Source organism: Eumetopias jubatus, unplaced genomic scaffold (assembly GCF_037043125.1).
Source record: "Eumetopias jubatus isolate StellerSeaLion01/CBP00866 unplaced genomic scaffold, mEumJub1_p1.0 scaffold_4, whole genome shotgun sequence".
NCBI classification, from domain to species: Eukaryota; Metazoa; Chordata; class Mammalia; order Carnivora; family Otariidae; genus Eumetopias; species Eumetopias jubatus.
In genome coordinates this window covers 177787294-177812652 of record NW_028274810.1, presented here as the reverse complement: position 1 = coordinate 177812652, position 25359 = coordinate 177787294, and the positions used below count along the sequence as shown (strand labels likewise).

The window sequence follows — 25359 nt, the reverse complement described above, 5'->3', positions numbered from 1 at the left end:
CTGGAATTTTCCAAAGCGAGGTTACATTTAATTTCCAGATACTGTACTTGAGATCTGTTTCTCATTACATAAGTGTATACGGCTAAAAATAGTTACCTTTAATGGAATGTATACTGTTCATTGTACACTACTAGGGGAAACACTTTGAGAATAGTGATCAAATTTTCTTTTGTATTTAGGAGAGATACATTCAACCACTTGACAACCTGGTTAGAGGATGCCCGCCAGCATTCCAATTCCAACATGGTCATTATGCTTATTGGAAATAAAAGGTAAAAAGACTAATTTAAAGCTTTTTGTATTAATAATGAAGACTGTGGATAGGTGTTTATGCAGTAACTGCTTATCTTACACGTTTGTCCAAATTTAAGTTACTGGTTTCTTAAATTACAAAATTTTGAAAATCCTAAGATGTTTCTTTTGGTTTTTAAAATATGGATAATAAGCTTTGTTGGAAATCATTATTGTCATCATCATCATCATCATTATTATTGTAAGAAATAGTTTTTGTTGGAAGGTAAACTTGAAAGAATAATCTGAAGGAAGTTCATCTGATTAGTAATTGAAAGGAAACCCACTGATTTATTTGGAGGATGGGTCACTGTTAAATATTGTCCAAATTACTTTAAATACTTCACAGTTGAAATATGTGTGCAGAACTCAGAGAAATACTTTTTCTCTTTTTTATGACTTAATGTGAATTATGAGTTCATGCAGTACATCTCTTATTCAGGTTTATTTCCACTTAAAGTTCTGAAATACTTTTAATATTGTTTAGTAGTAAGGCTTTACATTAGTGTCATTCTAATGTTGGTTTTTTGTTTTAATCTTATTTCATCTTATAACTCCTGAGAGCATTATTTGCAATGAATGTCCCTGTGCTCTACATTTAAAATAATAGTACATGGGAAAAGAGTTTTTTGGCCATAGTTTCTCTAAACTTTAAAGATTGTAGGAAACTTTTTCACTAATTTTAGTTGAAAATTACAGTGGCAACAAATAAAATTGGCACTTTTAAATGTTCGTACTTTTATCTTACCAGTGTTTTCCTTGTGTGAAACATGGTGAGTAACATCTTACTGATGACTTAAAATTAGTTGTTCCCCATGAGGACCTTATAGTCCCAGTACGAAAAAGAAAAGCATAATATGTACAAAGATGTTTCTCACTACAAAATGGAATAATTATGTGATGTGATGGAGGTGGGAGAGGGAGAAGCAGACCCCCTTTGGTGGTAATCATATTGTGTTATGTAAATGTATCAAATCAACACATTGTACACCTTAAACTTACACAGTGTTATATGTCAGTTATATCTCAATAAAAAATAAATAATCCCTGGGGCACCTGGGTGGTTTAGTCGGTTAAGCGTCTGCCTTCGTTTCTGGTCATGATCCCGGGGTCCTGGGATCGAGTTCTGCATCGGGCTCCCTGCTCAGTGGAGAGCCTGCTTCTCCTTCTCCTTCTGCCCCTCCCCCCAGCTCATGCTTGCTTTCGCTCTCTCTTGCTCCCTCTCTCTCAAGTAAATAAAATCTTTAAAAATAAATAAATAATCCCTAAATAATTTTTAAGAAAGTATTTTTTTCACAGCTATTTGATCCCGCAGCTGTAAGCTGTAGTTACCATGGTCTTCCTAAACTCCCTATGTGAGATGACTACTTTCTTAACTGTAGAGTCCTTCAGTCAAAAAAAAAAAAACAAAAACAAAAAAACCCTGAATTAATGGAAGGATATAGGGTATTCATTGATTGGGAAACTAAATATTTTTAAGATGGCAGGTCTTCCCAAATTGACCTAAAGATTCATTGTAATCCCAATCAGAATTCTTTAGGCTTTTTTTAAGGAGGTAGAAATTAACAAGCTGTTTTTAAAATTTGTATGAAAATGCAAAGGTCATAGAATAGCCAAAGTTGGGGGATTTATTGGTTTCACTATACTGATTTCAAGAGTTATTATAAGGTACTGTAATCAGTTTTGGCATAGATAGACATAGAGAAGTCCAGAAGTATATTCATACACACACACACAGTCAGTTAATTTTTTGACAGAGGTGCCAGGGCAGTTCAGTGGGGAGAGGATAATCTTTTCATCAAATGGTGCTGGAACAATTGAATAGCCACGTATCAAAAAAATGAACCTTGACCCTTACCTCACACCATATACAAAAGTTAACTTGAAGTGAATCATGGACCTAAATGTAAGAAATAAAAATATTTAAAAATTCTAGAGGAAAACAATTTTAGTGACTCTGGTTTTGTCAAACATTTTTTTTTTCCTTTCAAGATTTTGTTTAAATTCAAGTTAGTTAACATACAGTGTAGTATTAGTTTCAGTGGTAGAATTTGGTGATTCATCACTTGCATATAATACCCAGTGCTCATTACAAGGGCCCTCCTTAATGCCCATCCCCCATTTACCCCATCCCCCCACCCACCTCCAGTCCAGCTACCCTCAGTTCCCTGTAGTCAGGAGTCCCTTATGGCTTGCCTCCCTGTTTTTATCTTACTTTATTTTTCCTTTCCTCCCCCTGTGTTCACCTATTTTGTTTCTTAAATTCCCCACAAGTGAAATCATATGGTATTTGGTTTTTGGCTGACTTATTTCACTTACCATAATGCCCTCTAGTTCCGTCCACATTTTGCAAAATGGCAAGATTTCATTCTTTTTGACGCTGAGTAATATTCTATTGTGTGTGTATATACATATATACCATATTTTCTTTATCCATTCATCCATCGAGAACATCTGGGCTCTTTCCATATTTTGGCTATTGTGGACATTGCTGCTATAAACATTGGGGTGCATATGCCCCTTCAAATCATCTAATAGTATAATTGCTGGGTCATAGGGTAGTTCTATTTTTAACTTTTTGAGGAACCTCCATACTGATTTCCAGAGTGACTGTACCAGTTTGCATTCTCACCAACAGCATGAGAGGGTTCCGCTTTCTCTGCATCCTCACCAACATCCATTATTTCCTGAGTTAATTTTAGCCATTCTGACCAGTGTGAGGTGGTATTTCATTGCTGCGCTTTTGGTTTTCTTTTCTTTTTTTTTTTTTTTTTTTTAAGATTTTCTGTATTTATTTGAGAGAGAGAGCAGTGGGGAGAGGGAAAAGTAGATCTGCTGAGCAGGGAGCCCAACATGGGGCGTGAGACCATGACCTGAGCTGAAGGCAGGCGCTTAACTGACTGAGCCACCCAGGCACCCCCTCATTGTGGTTTTAATTTGTATTTCCCTGATGATGGGTGATGTTGAACATATTTTCATGTGTCTGTTAGCCATTTGTATGCCCTCTTTTGAGAAATGTCTGTTTATGTCTTCTGCCTATTTTGTAACTGGATTGTTTATTTTTTGGGTGTTGAGTTTGGTAGGTTCTTTGTAGATTTTAGAGACTAGCCCTTTATCTGATAGGTCATTGCAAATATCTTCTCCCATTCCATTGATTGCCTTTTAGTTTTGTTGATGTGTCAAACATTTTTTAAATGGGACAGAAGAAAGGCATAAAAGGGAGATAAAACAATTGTATACTTGACCCTCGAACAACACACAGTCAGAAATTTGCATGTAACTTTGATTCCCCAAAAACTTAACTGCTAATAGGCTACTGTTGACTAGAAACCGGAGAGCAAATAGTTGATTAACACATATTTTGTATGTCTTATATATATTGTATTCTTACAATAAAGTAAGCTAGAGAAAAGAAAATGTTACTAAGAACATCATAAGGGAGAAAAAATACATTTGCAGTACTATACTGTAATTTAGGGGAGGGGCAGAGGGAGAGAGAGAGAGTCCTAAGCAGGCTCCACACCCAGTATGGACCCTTATGCAGGGCTCAGTCTCACAACCTGGAGATCATGACTTGAGCCAAAATCAAGAGTCAGACACTTGACCAGCTGAGCCACACAGGCATTCCCCTGTACCATACTATATTTTACTGAAAAAAATTCACACGTAAATGGACCCTTGCAGTTGAAACCCATGTTGTTCAAGGTTCAAATTCAACAAAACTGAACATTTTTGCTCTTAAAAAAAAAAAGTTTCTTTTTTTTTATTTAAAGGTTTTATTTTTTCATTTTTTTTAAGATTTTATTTATTTATTTGACAGACACAGCGGAGAGGGAACACAAGCAGAGGGAGTGGGAGAGAGAGAAGCAGGCTTCCCACTGAGCAGGGAGCACCATGTGGGGCTTGATCCCACAACCCTGGGATTATGACTTCAGCCGAAGGCAGATGCCTAACAACTGAGCCACCCAGACGCCCCCCCCCCAAAAAAAGTTTCAAAAATGAAAGAGAAGCTACAGACTAGGAGAAAATATTATAACATAAAACCTATATCTGACAAAATGTTTGTATCTAATATGAAGAATTGGTACAATTCATTAATAAAAAGATAACCCAGTTTTTTTAAATGAGCAAAAATCTGAACCAGCACTCTATTAAAGAAGATATGTATTGTTGGCAAGTAAGCACATAAAAATATTTAACACCACTAATCCTGAAGGAAATGCAGATAAAACCTCAATGATGGGGCACCTAGCTGGCTCACTTGGTTGGGTGTCTGCCTTTGGCTCAGGTCATGATTCTGGAGTCCCCAGATCGAGCACCTCATCAGGCTCCCATTTCAACGGGGAGTCTGCTTCTCCCTCTGCCCCTCCCCTCCGCTCATGTTTTCTCTCTCTCTCTCTGTCACTCTCTCACGCAAATAAATAAAATCTTTAAAAAAAAAAAAACCTCAATGATATATATACCATTACATATTCATTAAAATAGCTAAAATTAAAAAGATTAACATACCGAGTGTTGGCAAGGATGTAGAACTGAAACCCTTATACTGCTTTTAGGAATGTAAAATGATAGAACCACATCGCAAAACAATTTGATGGTTTTTTTAGAAAGTAAACATCTAACGTACTACCTAGGCATTCCATTCCTAGATATTTATCTAATATAAACATGTTTTCATAGGGCCACACACAGAATTATTCACAAATATTCTACCAGCTTTATTTGTAATAGCCCAAAAGTGGGAAACCAACCCACATTTCAAATAATAAGTGAATGGGTAAATTGTGATATAGTCATACAATGGAATACCACTCAGCAATAAAGAAGAATGAGCTATTGATATGTGCAACAAAATGGATGAATCTCAAAATAATTATGCTGAGTGAAAAAACCCAGACAAAAATGAAGACATATCAAGTGATTCCATTTATATAAAATCCTGGAAAATGCAGAAAGCAGATCATTAGTTACCTAAGGGAGTGGGAGGAAAGGATGGATTACAATGGGGTATGAGGAAACCTATGGGAGGCGAATGGCTTCATAGGTAAACATGTCAAACTCATCATTTTATATTAAATGTGCAGTTTCTTTTATGTCAATTAGACTGCAATAAAGCTGTAAAAATAGTAAGAATGCAAATAGCATTTTACTGTATAGGTTTAATTTTAGAAAGAGTTATTTTAATAGAAATCAAGGTTTGCTGATAAGAGAAAATATTTACTTAAGTGATATTTCAATTGTAAAAGGCAAATTATTGATCACTTCTTTGTAACTGGAAATATCTATCATCTTGGCCTTTGCTCAATGCCTTTCATGGTTATTCTTTCCTCGTTTAAATGATCTCAATAAAGCTTTTAAGATTAAGACTATTGTAGGGCAACTTTAGTCTTTGTGATATAGAAGTATTCATACTACCATTCAGTGGTGATGTGTGAAATAATAAGAGGAGAATATTTGGAGAATAAAGAGAATTTTCATACTTTTAATCTTACCAGTGTTTTCCTTGTGTCTCAGACGTGGTGGGTGGCAACTTACTGATGGCTTAAATTTTGTTCCTGCCCATGAGGAGCTTACAGTCTAAATGTAAAAAAGAAAAAGCATATTATATACAAGAGGTATTTCTAATGATTGTAGGTGGGTGGCCCTTATAAGAGTATATATAGTAGCTATGGAAAGACATTTTAAGGAAGAAACTAGGAGAATGGAACAAAGAATGTATGACATGCAAAGAGTGAATGGGAATGAACAGAGATAAATGAGGTGATTATTATTAGATGAGGTGAATTGGGGTAGACGTGGAAACAGGGAATAGGCAATTTTTGAATTAGATGCATTAAGCAGTAAGGAGCCAGTGAAGGGATTTGAGAAGGGCAGTGACCTAGTCAGAGTGACAGATGATACAGATTTTTCTTACTATGGCATTTTAAATTGGTTATACAAGAAATAGGAAGCAGAGTCTACAAAGATGAAAAATTCTTAAATAGTCAAGGATTATAATATAAACCTTAAACAAAAAGGGGGTGTGAATTAAGAGAATGGTTTAGGAAAGAAGGATAATTAAGTAATGAAAACAGTTTAAATGTTTTATTTATGCCTGGAAAACTGAAGAAACAACCGAAGTAAAGAAGGGTGTGATAAAAAAAAAAGATCATGCATCCTAAATTGTTACTTCCTTTTTTTTTTGTTTTGAATAGTCCCTCAAAGGTACAAGTCTTTAACCCTCTGCTAAGATAACATTTGCAAATGCAAATGCAATCAGAGATAATGGTATGGAAAACAATAATTTTATCCCCAAATACAGTATTGTTTAAATAACATATGCCATAAGCTTAAAATAGGATAAAGGGTACTTAAGGGGAGAGGTGTTTTCTTGAAGATTTTGTGTAATTGAAAGCTAATTTTCCCTTAAGAATGACTGTCAGATAAGGGGTCTGAATTCCAGGAGCATGTTACCACATCACTGTTGCTAGTGTTTTTCCCCCATTTTTTATTCCTACTAGAATATAAGCTCTTTGAGGCCTGTGGCGGTTTGGGATTTTTGTCTATTTTGCTGAGTAGTCTGTCCCCAGATACAGGATAGGGCTTGGCACACAGGAGGCCCTCAGATTATAGTTGGGCATATTATCCCTACCTGTGCTATAGTATTTGTAAACTTAGTTTGTCTTCCTTTTTGTTCTCATCTTACCACTAGTATTTCATAGCATGGGCATCTAAACAGCATATCACGTTCTTGTGGGTCCCTTCGTAATATTGTATATCAGACTTTCTAACATTTCAGAATTTTAGGAATGGTTTTTTGAGCACTTGCACCACTAAATGCTTAGATGAATTTTTATAAATTGTAAATTATTTTTAAAGTATAACAACTGTGAAAGTTACAAAATCACTCAAAAGTTTCAATTACATAAACAACAGTTACTGATAATGAGCTAAGTGACAATTTTGTAAACATAACTGAGAGCTTATCTGGCCAGCCAGCTTTAAAGGTGTCCAATTCCTGGTGAATTTTGTAAAGTTGAAACGGTGATATAACTTAACACTAGGTGAATAAGACTTTAAACATCTTTGTTTTGTTTTATCCCTAATTTGTGTGATGTCAGTTTGCATAAAATACCACCATTCTTTATGCTCAGTAAAAATAGTATTGTAAAAGACTGCATAATGGGAAAATGATCCACAATATACAGTAAATGAAAAAAAGGTAAAATACAGTCGTGGGTATGAGCATCTTCCAGTAGGAAGAAATAGCCAGTAATAAAGGAATAATATAGAATTGTATTCAAGATATTAATTACCTATGGAAATTGAAATTATGGGTAGTTTCTTTCTTTGTATTTTTCCATATTTGACAAAAACTTCTTCAGTTATTATCAGAAAAAGTAATCCTTGTAGAGCACAGTGATCCGGATGGTGATTCTACCTCCTCCATCAGCTCTTCCTAGACTGTGACCTTGGTGGTTTCACCTACTCTCTGTTCCTCCATTTCCTCATCTGTCAAGTGCATTAAATGAGATAACCCATGTAAAACACTTCACAGTACCAGTTTTACACTTTATTCCTCATCATCGAAGGAAATGGTTAAGTGAATTGTGATGGGATATTAATTAGTCACTAAAAATTGTGTTTGTGGAAAAGATATAATGATACAGATCCTAATATTAAGTGAAGAAAATTAGGACACGAAATTGCAGATATAGCATGGTTATGCATATATGTGAGAAAGGTCATTTTTGGGTAGAAAAACAGGCCGAAGAAGAAAGATTAAGTCAGTCAGTTTTAGGGTGACTACACTATAAAGTAACCTTCCTCCTCTCCCTGGCATTCCTGATTCTGCTTACTTTGCTTTTCCACATGTACCACTTCCTAACATACTATATTCTTTACTCAATATTTTGTCTGTCCTCTACTGGAAATGTACACTTTCTTGTCTGACTTCATTAATACATCCCAAGTGCTTACTAAAATTCCTGGCTTATAAAAGGTATTCAGTAAATATTTGTTGAATGAAGGAATAATTTCCTTTTCTTGGATTTTTCTGTATTTCTAATTTAATAATGATGATAATAGGCATTTATGAAACTAATACTGAACTAAAGGAAAATTAACATAAATGTACCATACCATTCACATTCATCCGAGTGGCATATATTAACAAGTGTGATCTTACCATGTGTTGGGGAGGATGTGATGCAATGGGAGCTTTCACACATTGCCACTAAGAGTATAAATTACACAACTGTTTTGGAAAGCGCCTTTGTACTAAGTATATATTCAAGTGCAATGGCTTTTGAGCTTTCTGATTTGACTTAAAATAAATACATTTTATATCGTATCCTGGTACACAAATATATGTATATCTACATCAAAAACAAAAATTCCGTGAAACAGTGGGTAATACACTCTGATATTTTCTCTCTTCTGTTCTGAGTCATGGCGCATGTACACCAAATACGGTACTTGGGAAATACAGTACTTTCTAACATTTCACCACGTGGGAAAAGTTTTGGCACATGTACACCAAAAAAAAAATGTATAAATTTTTATTGTAACATTGTTTATAATAATGGAAAGTTATAAATAACTTTGTCAAATGGACAATTAAAAATGTGTTGCATTCATTCAGTAGACTATATAATATAGCAATAAAACATTAAGAAACTAGATCTACATCTATTACGTTGATAAATCTCAAAAGCGTCATTTGACCCACGTCAAAATTAACACATTGCAGAGTAATAGCTACATCTGAAAAACCCTCTATTGTCTGGCTATAAACATGATTATACATATAAAAAACATGCAAGAGAGTGAAAACACCAAATACAGAGAAGTGGTTACCTTTGAGGTGGAAGAGGGAAGAATGAGATCAGGAACAGACAGGTGCACAGGAGGCGAATCAACTGTAACTTGATTTTATTTCTCCACAGTGAAGAAGTCTGATATAAATGTGTCAAAATAATGTCAGGGCTAGATGGAAGTACATGGGTATTCTATTATTCTCCATCCTTTTTTGTGTGCTTAAAATATTTTATAGTAATAAAAAATACTTTATAATAAAGTTTTAAAATTTTTACAGTAAAACACACTTGAAAGAGACCACTACTTTACCCCCACCTTACTAATACAGTTTCCGTACGATAAAAATGAATACTGTGCTTTCCCCCAAAACTTCTAGCTTAGACTTTTGTTTCACTCTCCCTTTTTCTATTAACAGTTTTACTAGGAGTTAAACCAAGATTAATAATCTAATTAATGTGTCTTTAGTACTTTGGATTTTATTAAGCAGTTTCCTAGAGCTTCTGGAAATTATGTGATTTATTTTTAAATCACATTCATAGAGACTCAGTCTGGCTGAAAGATTAGACTAGTGTAGCTCTACTCTCTTGAATTATTATTTTGAGTAAAACGGTTCCCTTCTTTGGGAACCTACTATAATCAAGAGCAAGATGTTGGGTAGGTGTTCCATTTAGGTTTCTCTACTTTTAGTGTTCTAGGACTCTAACTCAGAACCTTCTCCTTTTGGATCATTTGTTTGTTGACACTAAGCACTGTGTTCTAGCCATTTGACCTTCATAATACCCGAAATAATGCAGTTGTTTATTATATGTTAAAAATTAATTGGAAGAATAGTCAGCACAACTTTGAATCTTCTGGTACACTTTCCACAGATACCTCTATTTATACTGTAATGGTTAATAATACGGCCTTTTATTTCCTATGTTTAGTGATTTAGAATCTAGAAGAGAAGTAAAAAAAGAAGAAGGTGAAGCTTTTGCACGAGAACATGGACTTATCTTCATGGAAACTTCTGCTAAGACTGCTTCCAATGTAGAAGAGGTAAATAAGAGTCCCTTTTAAATGTTCATCATCTTCTCACTTAATTGAAATGTATACTTTAATATTCACTTATGGATACATCTTCCATATGCTTTTTAATCTTTGAATATCATAGAGTAGGAAAATTTCTTCTGTTTGAAATGCCTTGCCTTGTAACATTCATCTTAAATCAGAGCCTTCCCCTGAAGCCAAAATGCTTTAACACATCTTTGCATATATTTGTCCTAGAGGGAAAAAATGAACACTAATGAAATTTGGAAATGTATCAAGATACTAAACATTTGTAGCTATTTTTCTCTACTTTTGCTTAAATAGGGAAGGTATTATATTATTTCTTTGTAACATTATATAAAGCATGGGAATTCTGCCATCTTTAATAAAATTTAAAGTGTCTCAATTATTTCCATTGATCAGCCTGAACTGCTACAAGTTTTCTGAACACATCATGTTCTTTTTATGCTTTCTGTATTTGGATATGGTATTTATATACTATACATAGATGAGTAGATAATTACCTCTAAGGTAAAAGTATTGCTACAGTCTATTTTGTAAAAGGCAGGAAAGATGCTAAAAAAATAAGTAGTTTGCCTAGAGTAATGCTCTACTTCCCACCTTCTAGGTAAGAATCTTAGCAGCTACAAAAAGGGATTCTAAAAAATAAATGATTTTAAAATGTCATTTTTCTAAGGATAGCAGAGAATAAGATGTTAGGCAGCAGCTAACACTATGCCTTTAACATAGTAAACAGTGAGTAAATTTTTATTAAGAATGTACTTGGGGCTCTTCTAATTAACTTTTGAACCTAGAAATTGACTACAGTAGTTCAATAGCATTGGTATATTCACTGGAAAATTCTAAAGTATGATTTATACTTATCTATACTTGATGAGGTGCTCTGTGACTGTCCTTTAATACATTTCCTAGCCACCAATTAATGCTTTACTTGTTGCCAGTAATTACAATTTGATAACATACAAGAGTAATATTGCACTTTGTATAGTGAACCCAGAGAGAAATTTGTTCTCTTTGTTCAACTTTAAAATAGGTCAAGCTGCCTGTTTCAGAGAGGTGTTATATTTGGAAATCATAATAAGCCAATGTGTTGTGAGGATTTCAGGACCTCTGAAACATATCCTTATGGATTATTATTGATTTTGAGAACCCTAAGGCCAAAATTGAATACATTTTGATTAAAAAAACTCATACTATGAGGCACCTGGCTGGCTTAGTCAGAAGAACATACAACTCTTGATCTCCGGGTTGTGAGTTTGAGCTCTGTGTTGGGTGTAGAGATTACTTAAATAAATAAAACTTAAAAAGAAAAAAAAAAATACTGTGATGTCAAATGACAAAACATCAAATACTAGAAAGTAATCCTAGATTTCTAGTTCTGTTTCTCATGCCTTTGTGTTCATTTTCTTTATTCTTAACTAGTAACAGTAGGTATTTGTAAGCAGCGAATTACTATTCTCATTTGGCTGAACACTTAAATAAATTCCATTAATGTTTTGGCAGTACTTATTACAGAAGTTCTGTGTTAATAATAAAAATAATTGTTTAAATTTGATCTGGGCAGGAATTTCCTATACTCATGAGAGAACTTAATTATGTAAATTAATTTGCTTCTCAGAAACCAAGGATATTAAGAAATAATCTTTTTGAATTCCATTTTTAAAAGATTCATAGACAAGCATTACATAATATAATCTTCCATGAGATTTTACCTAAAAGCAAAAAATATTTCGTGATCAAGTATTTTGAGAAGGTGGAGAACCATTTTGTGATCCACAAAGGGCAAAATCAAATCTGAATCTCTACATGACTTAGGAACTGATTGAGCGTGAAAGCAATAACCAAAGGGCTTCAGCATCTAGAAGAATGGAGTAGACTTCCTTTCACCTCTTCCACCTGCCAAGTACAGCTAGAACTCTGAATATTGTATGTAAAACAATTACAAAAAGACTGAAAGGTAGAGGGAAGTAGGTTGACCAGCTTAGAGGCCGTGGGGTCTGAGGAAAGTGACACAGCAGTGATTTCCCCTGGTTTTCTTCAGATGGGGTTCTAGAGAAACTGGCAATCCAGAAAAGCCAGCAGGTGCAGAGGGGAAAAAGAAGCCTACTTTCTAGCCAAAGGACCAGGAAAGCCTAGCAAGACAGAAAGCTTTTAGAAAATAACTATTCTACTGTGGCCAAACAAGGCAGAAAAAATTATGGTGCTGCTTCTACCATCAGCTTACTTCAATGAGGTTTCCCATACTCATCATTTTCCTGTGGGATTGGTGTCAGAGAAACCTTATACCAGCAAAAGTATAGGTTTAAGTAAGATCCAGAGTCTCATAACACAGTACCCAAAATGTCCAGCTGTCATTAGAAAATCGTTCTTCATACCCAGAACCAGGAAGATCTCAAACTGAATGGGAAAAAAAAAAAAAAAATCAATAGATGCTAACAGCAAGATGACAGAGATGTTAGAACTGACAAAGATTTTCTAGGCAACCATCATAAAAATGCCTCAACAATTAGCATTCTTGGGCACCTGGGTGGCTCAGACGGTTAAGTGTCTGCCTTTGGCTCAGGTCATGATCCCGGGATCCTGGGATCAAGCCCCACATGGGCTCCCCGCTGAGTGGGGAGCCTGCTTCTCCCTCTCCCTCTGCCTGCTGCTCCCCCTGCTTGTACTTTCTCTCTCTGTCAAATAAAAAATAAAAAATCTTAAAAAAAAATTAGCATTCTTGAAACAAGTGAAAAGTAGTCTCAGCAAAAGTAATTCAAGTAAGAAGAACCAGATAGAAATTTTAGAACAAAAAATATAATTAACGTAAAAAAGGCTCAGTGGATGGGGTCAACAGCAGAATGAAGGGGACAAAGGAAAGAAATAGTGAACTGATTGATAGAAAAATAGAAATTACGCAGTCTATTCTACAGAGAGAAAATAGACTGGGGAAAAAAAATGAGCAGTGCATCAGGGACCTGTGGAACCATAACACAAACTCTAGCATTGTGTTATCAGATTCCTAGAAGGAAAGCAGAAAGAAGATGGCTCTAAAAGTACTCAGTGACCAAAAACTTGCAAAGTGTGGCAGAAGACATAAACCTAGATTTAAGAGGCTGAGCTACCTCCAAACAGGATAAAACCCAGATAAATCCACACCACGCCAAACTTCTGACCACGGTCAAATCTCTGACAGCTAAAGACAAAGGAAAAACGACAAGAGCAGTAAGAAACTTACCAATTCAAATGACAGCAGTTTCTCATCAGAAACAGTGGGGTCAGAAAGAAATACACAGCAATTTCAAGAGCTGAAAGAGAATAATTTTCAGGATGGTAGAATTAGCAAAAATACCTTTCAGGAATGAAGAAAAGTGAAAACATTATCAGGATGAAAGAAAGCTAAGAACTTATTAATAGCAGATCTACAAAACAGTGGCTAATGGAAGTTATCTAACAGAAATGAAATAAAAGAATCTTTGAAGGGACACCAGTAACCAAAAGTATGGATAATTACGATAGATTTTTCTTAAAACATTTTAAGTCTTACAAATTATGTTTGACAAGTGAAGCAGAACAATAATGTCTAATGTGTTCTTGGTGTACATACAGGAAATACCATGGTGAAGAAAGGGATATCAGGGGAGGTAAGGGTACTGTACTATACTACACTTCACCTGATTTGGTAAAAGAACAACACTGGTAGACTGTGATTAAGTTTTTTATATTTATATATTAAGTCTTATGTATATAAATGTAATACCTGGAGTCACTACTAAAAAATATACAAAAAGGTACACTAATAAACAATAGGTAAATCAGTATGAAACTTTTAAAAAGGTTCAAATTAACCCTCAGAAAGGTAGGAAAAAGAAAACCAAAGCCAGCCACAAAAAACAAAGTGGCAGACATAAGCCCTCACATTGCAATAATGACATGAAATGTACATGATCTAAAGACACAAATCAAAAAATAATTGGCAGAGAGGATTAAAAAACATGACCCAACTACGTGGGTGTCTATAAGAAACTCACTTCAAATACAATGATACAGGCAAGTTGAAAAGAAAATTATTGGAGAAGATATATCATACAAACATTAATCAGAAGAAAACAAAAGTGGCTCTATTTATATCAAATAAAGTAGACTTAAGAGCAAAGAAAATAGCCAGAGACAGAGTGGGATATTATGAGTCTACCAGGAAGACATAGCAATCCTAAATATGTATATATCAAACAATAGAGCTGCAAGACATGTGAAGCAAAAACCAATAGAAATCTGGAACTAAACTAAACAGTGGAATTAAACTAGAAATCATTAATAGTCTCCAGTTATGATTATGGATTTGTCTATTTCTCCTTTCAGTTCTATTAGTCTGGTTATCAATAAGCGATAACTGGAAAAAAAATCTCCAAAGACTTGGAAACTAAACAACACACTTCTCTCTGTCTAGCGGACATCTTAAAGGAAACTTAAAAATACACTGAACTAATTAAACATGGGCAAAGGAGATCCTAAGAAGCCGAGAGGCAAAATGTCATCATACACATTCTTTGTGCAAACTTGCCGAGAGGATCACAAGAAGAAGCACCCAGATGCTTCAGTCAACTTCTCAGAGTTTTCTAAGAAGTGCTCAGAAAGGTGGAAGACCATGTCTGCTAAAGAGAAAGGAAAATTTGAAGACATGGCAAAGGCGGACAAGGCCCGTTATGAAAGAGAAATGAAAACTTATATCCCCCCCTAAAGGGGAAACAAAAAAGAAGTTCAAGGATCCCAATGCACCCAAGAGGCCTCCTTCGGCCTTTTTCGTGTTTTGTTCTGAGTATCGCCCAAAAATCAAAGGAGAACATCCCGGCCGATCCATTGGTGATGTTGCAAAGAAACTGGGAGAGATGTGGAATAACACTGCTGCAGATGACAAGCAGCCTTTTGAAAAGAAGGCTGCTAAGCTGAAGGAAAAATATGAAAAGGATATTGCTGCATACCGAGCTAAAGGAAAGCCTGGTGCGGCAAAAAAGGGAGTTGTCAAGGCTGAAGAGAGCAAGAAAAAGAGGAAGATGAGGAAGATGAAGAAGAAGATGATGATGAATAAGTTGGTTCTAGCGCAGTTTTTTTTTCCTTTTCTATAAAGCATTTAACCCCCCTGTACACAACTCACTCCTTTTAAAGAAAAAAACTGAAATGTAAGGCTGTGTGAGATTTGTTTTTAAACTGTACAGTGTCTTTTTTTGTATAGTTAACACACTACCAAATGTGTCTTTAAGATAGCCCTGTCCTGGTGGTGGTAGTTTCAATAGCCACTAACCTTGCCTGGTACAGTATGGGGGCTGTATATTGGCATGGAAATTTAAAGCAGGTTCTTGTTGGTGCACAGCACAAATTACTTATATATGGGGATGGTAGTTTTTCATCTTCAGTTGTCTCTGATGCAGCTTCTACGAGATAATTGTTGTTCTGTTAACTGAATATCACTCTGTAATTGCAAAAAAAAAAAGTTGCAGCTGTTTTGTTGACATTCTGAATGCTTCTAAGTAAATACGGTTTTTTTATTAGAAAAAAAAAAATACACTGAACTGGGCCAGGGTGGCTCAGTCGTTGGGCGTCTGCCTTCGGATGGGGTCGTGATCCCGGAGTCCTGGGATCGAGCCCAGCGTAGTAGGGCTCTGTGCTCCGGGGGAGGCCTGCTTCTCCCTCTCCCACTCCCCGTGCTTGTGTTTCCTCTCTCGCTGTCTCTCTCTCTGTCAAATAATCTTTTTAAAAAAATACATTGAACTGAATGAAAATGAAACTATAACATATCAGAAATCATAGGTAACGGGTAATTCAGTACAGAGAGGGAAATGTATAGCATTAAATGCATGCAATAGAATAGAAGTCTCAAATCAAGAATCTTAGCTCCCACCTCAGAAACCCAAAGCAAATAGAAGAAATAATAAAGGTAAGAGCAGAAATCAATGAAATTGAAAACAGGAAAATTATATAGAGAAAATGAATGAAATACTGTGTTTTTTCAAGGTCATTAAAACTGACAAACCTCTATCAAGATTGACCAAAGAGAGAAGGCAGAGATTACCAATATCATGAACAAAACAGAACATAAAACTACAGATCCTGCAGACATCAGAGGAACAATACATAAATATAATAAATTACATAAAATGGCCAAAAAAAAACAACACAGACTACTACAACTCAACTAATGTGAGATAATTTTTTTTAATTTGCCTTTTTTTTTTTAAGGTTTTATTTATTTGTCAGAGAAAGAAAGAGACTGAGCACAAGCAGGGGAAACGGCAGGCAGGGGGAGAAGCAGACTCCCTTCTGAGCAGGGAGCCTGATGCGGTACTCAATTCCAGGACCCTGGGATCATGACCTGAGCCAAAGGCAGACGCTTAACCAACTGAGCCACCCAGGTGTCCCTGAGATAGATTATTTGAATAGTCCTATATAATTATGAAGGAAATTTGAATTCATAATTTTAAAATTCCCTAAAAGGAAATCTCTCTGTCCAGATGGTTTCACTGGAGAATTCTACCAAACATACACTCATTCATTTATTTTTTTCTAAACATTTAAAGAAAGAATGAACACCAATTCTACAGCATCTTTTCCCAGAAAAAAAAGAAACGGTACATTTCCCTACTTATTTTATGAAGCTTATATTACACTGATAATAACCAAAACCAAAGAAAGTACCAAAAAAAAGTATAGACTGATACCTCTTATTAATGTATAAGCAGAATTCCTTAACAGAGTATCAACAAATAGACTTTCAACAATATATGAAATCATACCCATGTACATACATATATATATCATGGCCAAATGGAATTTATTCCAGGGATGCAAGGCTGGTTCAGTATTTGAAAACCAGTCGATCTAATCTCCATTTTAATTAGGTGAAGAAATAAAACCACACTGTAGCAATCAGTGCAGAAAAAGCATTTGACAAAATTTAACACCTGTACATGTTTTAAAACTTAAAAAAAAAAGGAATTGAAGAATACTTCCTCAGCTCATTAAAAAGCATCTACAATAGGGTGCCTGGGTGGCTCAGTCGTTGAGCGTCTGCCTTCGGCTCAGGTCATGATTCCAGGGTCCTGGGATCGAGTCCCGCATTGGGCTCCCTGCTCCGCGGGAAGCCTGCTTCTCCCTCTGCCACTCCCCCTGTTTGTGTTTCCTCTCTAGCTGTCTCTCTCTCTGTCAAATAAAATATTTTTTTAAAAAAAGCATCTACAAAACCACAGCTAACATTACACTTACGATGAAAGGCTAAATGCTTTTAGTCCTTGATCGGGAACAAGGATGTCTGCTCTCACCATTATTTAAGATATTGGTGGAAGTTCTAGTTAGTGCAATAAAGCAGGAAAGGGAGATAAAGGCAGACAACTCAGAAAGGAAGAAATAAAACTTTTTATTTGTGACTAACATGATTGTCTCTAGGAAATCCCAAGGAATTTACACACACACACACACACACACACACACACACACTAGTTAATAAGTGAGTTCAAGAAAATTACAGGATACGGGGCACCTGGGTGGCTCAGTTGTTAAGTGTCTGCCTTCGGCTCAGGTCATGATCCCAGGGACCTGGGATTGAGCCCCACATCGGGCTCCTTGCTCCATGGGAAGCCTGCTTTTCCCTCTCCCACTCTTCCTGCTTGTGTTCCCTCTCTCAGTGTGTCTCTCTCTCTGTTAAATAAATAAAATCTGAAAAAAGAAAAAATTACAGGATACAAGACAAATATATAAAAATCTATTGTATATATGGGGCTCCTGGCTGGCTCAGTTGGTAGAGTGTGTGACTCTTGATCTCAGGGTTGTGAGTTTGAGCCCCATGTTGGGCATAGAGTTTACTCTTTAAAAAGATCTATTGTATTTGTGTATATAGCAGTGAACACCAAAATTTAAAATACAATACCATCTATAATCACAAAAAGAAAGTGAAATACCTAGGTATAAATCTAAAAATAACATACAGAACAGGACATACATGCTAAAAACTGCAAAATGCTAATGAAAGAAAGATATAAATAAATGAAGGAGACATACAATGTTCATTGTTTGGAGTACTCAATCTAATAAAGATGTCACTTCTTCACAGATTGATAAAGAGGCTTAACCCAATACCTGTCAAAGTTCCAGTAAGATTTTTTGGTAGCTATCTGACAGTATTATTATAAAATATAGATAGAGGATAGCTAAAACAATTTTGAAAAGCAATAAAGTAGGGGAATCACTCTTTGATTTCAAGCCTTAATGTAGGGGAATCACTCTTTGATTTCAAGCCTTAACGTAGGCTGTGTGATATCAGTAAAGGAATGGATACTTAACACCAGTGGGACAGAATAGAGAATAAATAGACCCACACAGATATGCCCAAATAATTTAACAGAGGTGCAGAAACAACTCATAGAGGAAGATAAGCATTTCAGTAAATGGTGCTCCAGCAATTGGACATTCATAGACAAAATAAATGAACCTGAGTCTCACACCTTATACAAAAACTAAAATCAGATCATGGAGTTAAATGTAAAACATTTAGCTATTTATCTTTGGTGGGGGGGGAGAGAGTCTTCAGGATGTAGTGATAGACATGCTTGTCACTAAAAGCATGATCCATAGAAGGAAAAATCTATGTTTGCCTTTTCAAACTTTTGCTCTATGAATGAGCCTGGTAAAAAGATGAAAATGCAGGCTACAGACTGGGAGAAAATACTTGTAAACCACATACCAACGAAGGACTAGTATCTAGAATAAAAAACTCTCAAAACTCAATAATTAAAAAAAAAAAATCAGTCGATAGAAAACGGACAAAAGACATGACCAGAGATTTCATCAAAAAGGATATATAAGAGGCATATAAGCACTCTAAAAGATACTCGTCAACCAGCTGTTAGGAAAATGCAACTTAAGACCTCCATGAGATACCACTATACGTCCATCAGAATGGCTAAAATTTAAAAAAGTGACAACACCAAATGCTGGCAAGGATATGGAGAAACTAGATCACTCATACATTGCTGGTGGGAATGTTAAATGATAGGGCCACTCTAGAAACAGTTTGACAGTTTCTTTAAAAACTGTATATTCAGGGACACCTAACTGGCTCAGTCAGTAGTGCATGCAACTCTTGACCTCGGGGTCATGAGTTCAGGCCCCATGTTTGGGGTAGAGCTTACATAATAAAATAAATAAAATGTTAAAAAAAAGAAAGAAAGAAAGAAAAACTAGACGTTCACCTGCCATGCTACGTAGCAGTTGCACCTCTGAGCATTTATCCCAGAGAAACAAAGATTTCTGTTTACCCAGAAACCTGTACACAGATGTTCATAGCATCTTTATTCACAATATGGCCAAACACTGAAAACAACCTAGATGTCCTTCAACGGTTGAATAGTTAGACAAAGTTATATAGTACATCCACACTACGGAATACTACTCAACAGTAAAAAGGGATGAACTATTGATATATGCAACAACATAGATGAGTCTCCAGAAAACTATGCTTAGTGAATAAAGTCAAACCCAAAAGATTGCATACCGTACGGTTCTATTTGTGACTTTCTTGAAATGACAAAATTAGAGAAATGGAGAACAGATTAGTCATGGCCAGGTTTAAGAGGGGGTGTCAGGGTGGAAGGAAGGTGGGTATGTTTATAAAAAGACCAACACAAGGGATCCTTATAATGAAATGTTCTGTATCACTTATCAACCTTTTGATTTTAACAATGTACTATACGTTTCCAAGATACTACCATTAGAGGAAACCAGGTAAAGGTTACACAAGATCTCTCTGTATTGTCTCTTAAACCTGCATGTGAATCTGTAGTTACCTCAGAAAAGTTTGATCAAAACACAATAATAATAATAACCACATACAAACAACTTTAAAGTTAACCTGTTCTTAAAAATCACAGTGGCAATTTTTTTTTAATTAAAGATTAAGAAGCCTCACGGTTGTATTATAATAAAATACCAGTGTGAGATATGGAGCATAGTTATAAAAGCTTAAGTGATATTTTTTGAATTTACGAAGAACACAATTTCTTTTTCAAATTACTAAGTTACTAATTTTTTTTTAAGTATGGCTCTTTGGTGAATCTCTGTCACATTTTTGCACAAAGCAAATTTTTTTTTTTTACAACAACCAGGTTTTTCTATGCTGAATATTATGTGTTTTAAAGCTTATGCCTAACAAATAATAAAGTTATTGTTGAGTCTTTAATTATGCATACATAGGCTTTCTTAGTAAGATTGTTCAGAAGTAACTGAAGAAAATTATACTAATATTCATAAAAGAGACAGCTGAGCTATATAGAATAAGAAAGACCTGGTTGGAAGATAATAATGAGTTTTACATGGAGCAGAGTAACTAAGGGAAGAACTCCAAAATTGGGCTAAACATTAAATGTTTTGCACTTTCATAAATAATCTAGTATTTTTTTTAAAACAGAGTTCATTTATGACCTTTGTGCATGTCAGACGTTAAAACCCAATTAAGTACATCATTAAGTAAGGAGCATTTATATGACAGGATATGTTTATGCATTAGTTTATTTTTCTACATCACCCATATTAAAGCATTTTGGTCAGTTCACAGTAAGGTTGGTGGTGCTATTTTAAATCAATTTAAATAGTTGTCACCACTTAAAGTAAAAAAGTAAATCCATATATCTATCATCTGTCATCTGGCTTCAGAAGTTATCACCATTTTGACGATGTTTTTTATTATGTCCTCTGTTTTTTTTTAAAGGAAATTCCAGAAATATTTTACCTATAAATATTTCAGTGACAGTAATCTAAAAAACATAACCATGATACATCGTCCTATACTGTACTCACCTTTGTGATGATGTGAGACAGTACAGTGCCTGTGTTATAAGACGAAATGAGGTGCGTGACGTAGGCATTGTGATGTAGCGTTAGGCTGCTCTTGACCTGACTGTACATCAGGAGGAGGATCATCTGCTTCTGGAGAATGGTTGACCAAGGGTAATAGAAACCATGGAAAGCAGAACCATGGATAAGGGGGACTTCTGTATGTTAAAAGATAGAATGATTTATACAGAGCCAGTGTCCTGAACATGGACCATTTGACTAAAAGTTCTTTTTAGAAATTTAAACCTAGGGGCGCCTGGGTGGACCAGTCGGTTAAGCATCTGCCTTTGGCTCAGGTCATGATCCCAGGGTCCTGGGATTGAGCCCTGCAGTGGGCTCCTTGCTCAGCTGGGAGTCTGCTGCTCCCTCTGGTTGTGTGCATGCGTACTCACTTTCTCTCTCTCTTCTCTGACAAATAAATGGAATCTTAAAAAAAAAAATTTGTTTTAACTACATTATTCATTAAGGTTAAACCTGATGGAGTGATGATTCCTTTCTGTTTATTAACTAGACCTGTTGCCTTCTGTTGTTATGCTTTGATCTATTTTTATATTTTAATCAAGATCTAGTTACTATAGTGTCAAGTAGAGACCATGAAATTTTTAACTCTTATACTTCCCTGGAAGAGATTGATTAATTTGCAGCATCAGATGACAGCATTTTTCCAGCATTAGTTGAGTTGTTGCTGGAAGTAAGTTTGCTATTAGTCCATGGATTTACTACTCAGCTAAATGATTTCATCTATGAAGGATCTTTTGAGGGGAAGAACAGCCAAACTGGTGTTAGAAAAAAATGTCTAGGATAGCTCCCCACAACAAAGAATTGTCTGGTGTATCAGTAGTATTGAGGTTGAAAAACACTGAGCCAGAATGACAGGATACAATTAAAACCCATGAAGTGAAGCACCAACAACTCTGTGTCATACATGCATCCTCTTTATTCATTTAGAAGTAGGTGGGATGATGTATGATGATCTTAAAAATGCTTTATTTCAGAGGGCCTGGGTGGCTCAGTCGGTTAAGCGTCTGCCTTCAGCTCGGGTCACGATCCCAGGACCCTGGGATCGAGCCCCACGTCGGGCTCCCCGCTCAGGGGAGAGTCTTCTTGTCCTTCTACCCCTCCCCCCCCCGATTCATGCTCTTTCTCGCTTGTGCTCTCTCTCTCTCAAATAAATAAAATCTTTTTAAAAAATGCTTTATTTCAGAGGCGCCTGGGTGGCTTAGTTGATTAAGTATCCGACTCTTGATTTCAGCTCAGGTCGTGATCTCAGGGTGGTGAGATTGAGCCCCCCAGCCCCCACCCCAGTCAGGCTCCAAGCTCAGTGCAGAGTCTGCTTGAGATTCTCTCTCTCCCTCTCCCTCTTCCCTCTGCTGAAATAAAAGTGCTTTATTTCATTGACAGTCTGGGGAGGGAGTGAGGACAAAGTGCTATTAGGAAGTGACACCACTTCTACTTCTGTTTGATGGGCTCTCTGACCTGTGACCACTAATCCCATCATTCAGCACTGCTCTACTTATAGTACTTGAACTTTATATTTTCCTTAACTCTGCCCTCTCCTATACCAACTGTTTTGCTCTTACCCAAATTTATGCTGCTGATCTTCAGCGGGGATCTTAAATTTAAAATGACACCAAGACTGTACTTTCAAATATTATTTTTTGGGGGCACCTGGATGGCTCAGTCAGTTAAGCATCTGACTCTTGATTTCAGCTCAGGTCATGATCTCAGGGTCGAGATTGAGTTCCACATCAGGCTCCATACTGGGCAGGAGCCTGCCTGGGATTCTCGCTCTCCCTTTCCCTCTGCCCCTCCCCCCGCCCAAAAAAAATATTTTTCAAATTTTTTTCTAGCGAGCATAAAAATAAAATACCTTAAAAATAAAATTCCTCAGACAAGATCTACTATTTATAAAATCATATATAACATTGGGCGCCTGGGTGGCTCAGATGGTTAAGCATCTGCCTTCGGCTCAGGTCATGATCCTAGGGTCCTGGGATCAAGTCCCGCATGCTTCTCCCTCTGCTTCTCTCTCTCTCTCTCTCATGAATAAATAAATAAAATCTTTTTAAAAAATCATATATAACATTAATACCAATACACATATAAACATTTATTATCTACACACAAACCGAAAGCTTTCTCCATGTAAAACCTCTCTGTATTAGCAAACTACTATAGTATACAACTGCGGTGTTTAAATATATTAGTTTCCAAACTGTGAGTTACAATTTCTGAGTTACAAGTTATAATAAGGGAATTCATCCTTCCTGTGAAGTAGATTCTAGTCACTTCATAATATAACTTGGGATAGCTCTAAACGTGCTATTAAAATTCCTTTTTGTTATTCACTGAGGAAATACACCCATAAATGTGATAGTAGAAATACACCCTGGAGTTCATCCCCTCAATGTCAATGAAATCAGAAAGCCAATTTCAACCAAAATAGTCTTGTCTGTATGGTATTCCCACAGTAATAGGAGTAATAGGAGATAAGAACTTAATTCTTTACATTTTCAGTTTCTAGTACTGATTTTTTAAACATGATACTTGGGCACTATACACATATATTTGAGTTCATAGCATGTGGAGGGAAAAAAAAACCCATTTAGTTGAGTATGGTTTATTCAAGTAATATTCACACTGAGTATACAGAGCATTTATAGTGTCATTACATTTTAGGAAAATGAGATTTAGGCTCTTTTATCTCTGGCTGACAAAAAAGAAAAAAATTACTTTGACCTCCATTTTACTGAAGATTCTGCTGATAGGAGAATTAAGAATTGGCTATGTGACCGGCAGTAAATATTTTTGAATATTAGTTTTGATTCCTGTTTTCAACTGAGACCTGAAGGTCATTGAGGACACCAAGATATCATGTGTACCTGGTAACTGCCCTGGCTCCTCATGGAAACACCTCCTCAGCTGCCGCCCTCTGGCAGATCACTGTAGAACCACAGCTTTGTCTGGCGTTCTACTCTCCAGTGTCCTGGGAAAATCTGGCCTCTGTGGTCTGCTCTGTGACAAACTGAGGCACTGGTATGAAGGTTACAAGAAGCTCCTTCTGTCACCGGATCCAGTGATGGGCACATATGTGGTGTCCGCATTTAGAAGAGTGTCTCATAAGTGGAAAATTTATTTCAGAAGAATTTTCAGGTGATTAAAACATGCCAAGTATCTGAAATAATGCTGTTGTATGTTTGTATGGCACGCTGTCAAAGTTCTTTCACATTTGTTATCCCCTTTCTGTGGTGCCATACAGTAGAGAATAGCAGTACTGAAGACTATTCTATCCTTCTTTGAGGAGCATTAATTAAAATGAGCACCTCTACGGGCGCCTGGGTGGCGCAGTCGGTTAAGCATCTGCCTTCAGCTCAGGTCATGATCCCAGGGTCCTGGGATCGGGTGCTGCGTCAGGCTCCCTGCTCAGCAGGGAGTCTCCTTCTTCCGCCTCTGTCACTCCCCCTGCTCACGCTCTCTCTCTCTGCTCTCAAATAAATAAAATCCTTTTAAAAAATAATAAAATGATCACCTCTGCATAGGGTTCCATGGTCAGATGTGTTGAGGAGGAGCTGGTGTGTATCTCCCTTGTAGAAAACCAGAATTCACAGTAGTTTATCAGTTTCTGAGAACCCCCTGTTAAGCTTGTTCAGTTTTATTTAACCTAGAGGTTTCCAGTGTGATTTAACCATTCTCCCCCCGAAAATAGAATTGGAATAGGGGATATGTAATATCTGAAAGATGAACGTCTTTTTTATTTTGCTTATTCTCTTACTTCATGGTAACATGGGTTGCAGTTGGTGGTGTGGAGACTGCTTTTTCCTTAGCTCAGAATACCTTATAAAAACATGTTTTTCCAGGGGGACCTGGCTGGCTCATTCAGTGGAGGATATGACTCTTGATCTTGGGGCCATGAGTTCAAGCCCCGCGTTGAATGTAGAGCTTACTTTAAAAAAAAATAAAAATAAACAATTTTTCCCTCAAATCAGTTGTATTTAGAGCTGCGCTTCTCAAACATTAATATGCACGCAGATCACCTAGGAATCCTGTTAAAATGAAGATTCTGATTCCATAGGTCAGGGGTGTGGCCTGAAAGCCTGCATTTGGAACCAGCTGTCTCGTGTTTGTCCATGCTGCTCTCCTGGTCAGGCTTTGAGGAGTGTGGAGACTGAAGTTCTTTCAGCTCTGTTACCTAACAGAAGAACCTGGGAGACTACTGTCTTTTTCTGTTCCTCAGAAACATTCCTTCAAATGATTTCATCCTCTCCTCCTCTAGGCTATCAGCATATAATTACATAATCAAGGTTAAACCATTTTAAAACAACAACCTGTCATTCCCAGTTCTGGATATGTTCGCTTCTT

At 36.3% G+C, this 25359-nt stretch overlaps 1 protein-coding gene and 1 pseudogene across 1 annotated transcript in view; both read left to right on the top strand.

Moving 5' to 3' along the window:
• Positions 1 to 25359, top strand: part of RAB2A (RAB2A, member RAS oncogene family) — an 89786-nt gene that overhangs the window by 50839 nt on the left and 13588 nt on the right. Inside the window, exons 5-6 of the mRNA XM_028108837.2 lie at positions 180 to 272; positions 10017 to 10128. Coding sequence (XP_027964638.1) covers positions 180 to 272; positions 10017 to 10128 — 205 coding nt within the window. The remainder of the gene's footprint in view (positions 1 to 179; positions 273 to 10016; positions 10129 to 25359) is intronic.
• On the top strand, positions 14460 to 20031 carry LOC148164635 (high mobility group protein B1-like; annotated as a pseudogene).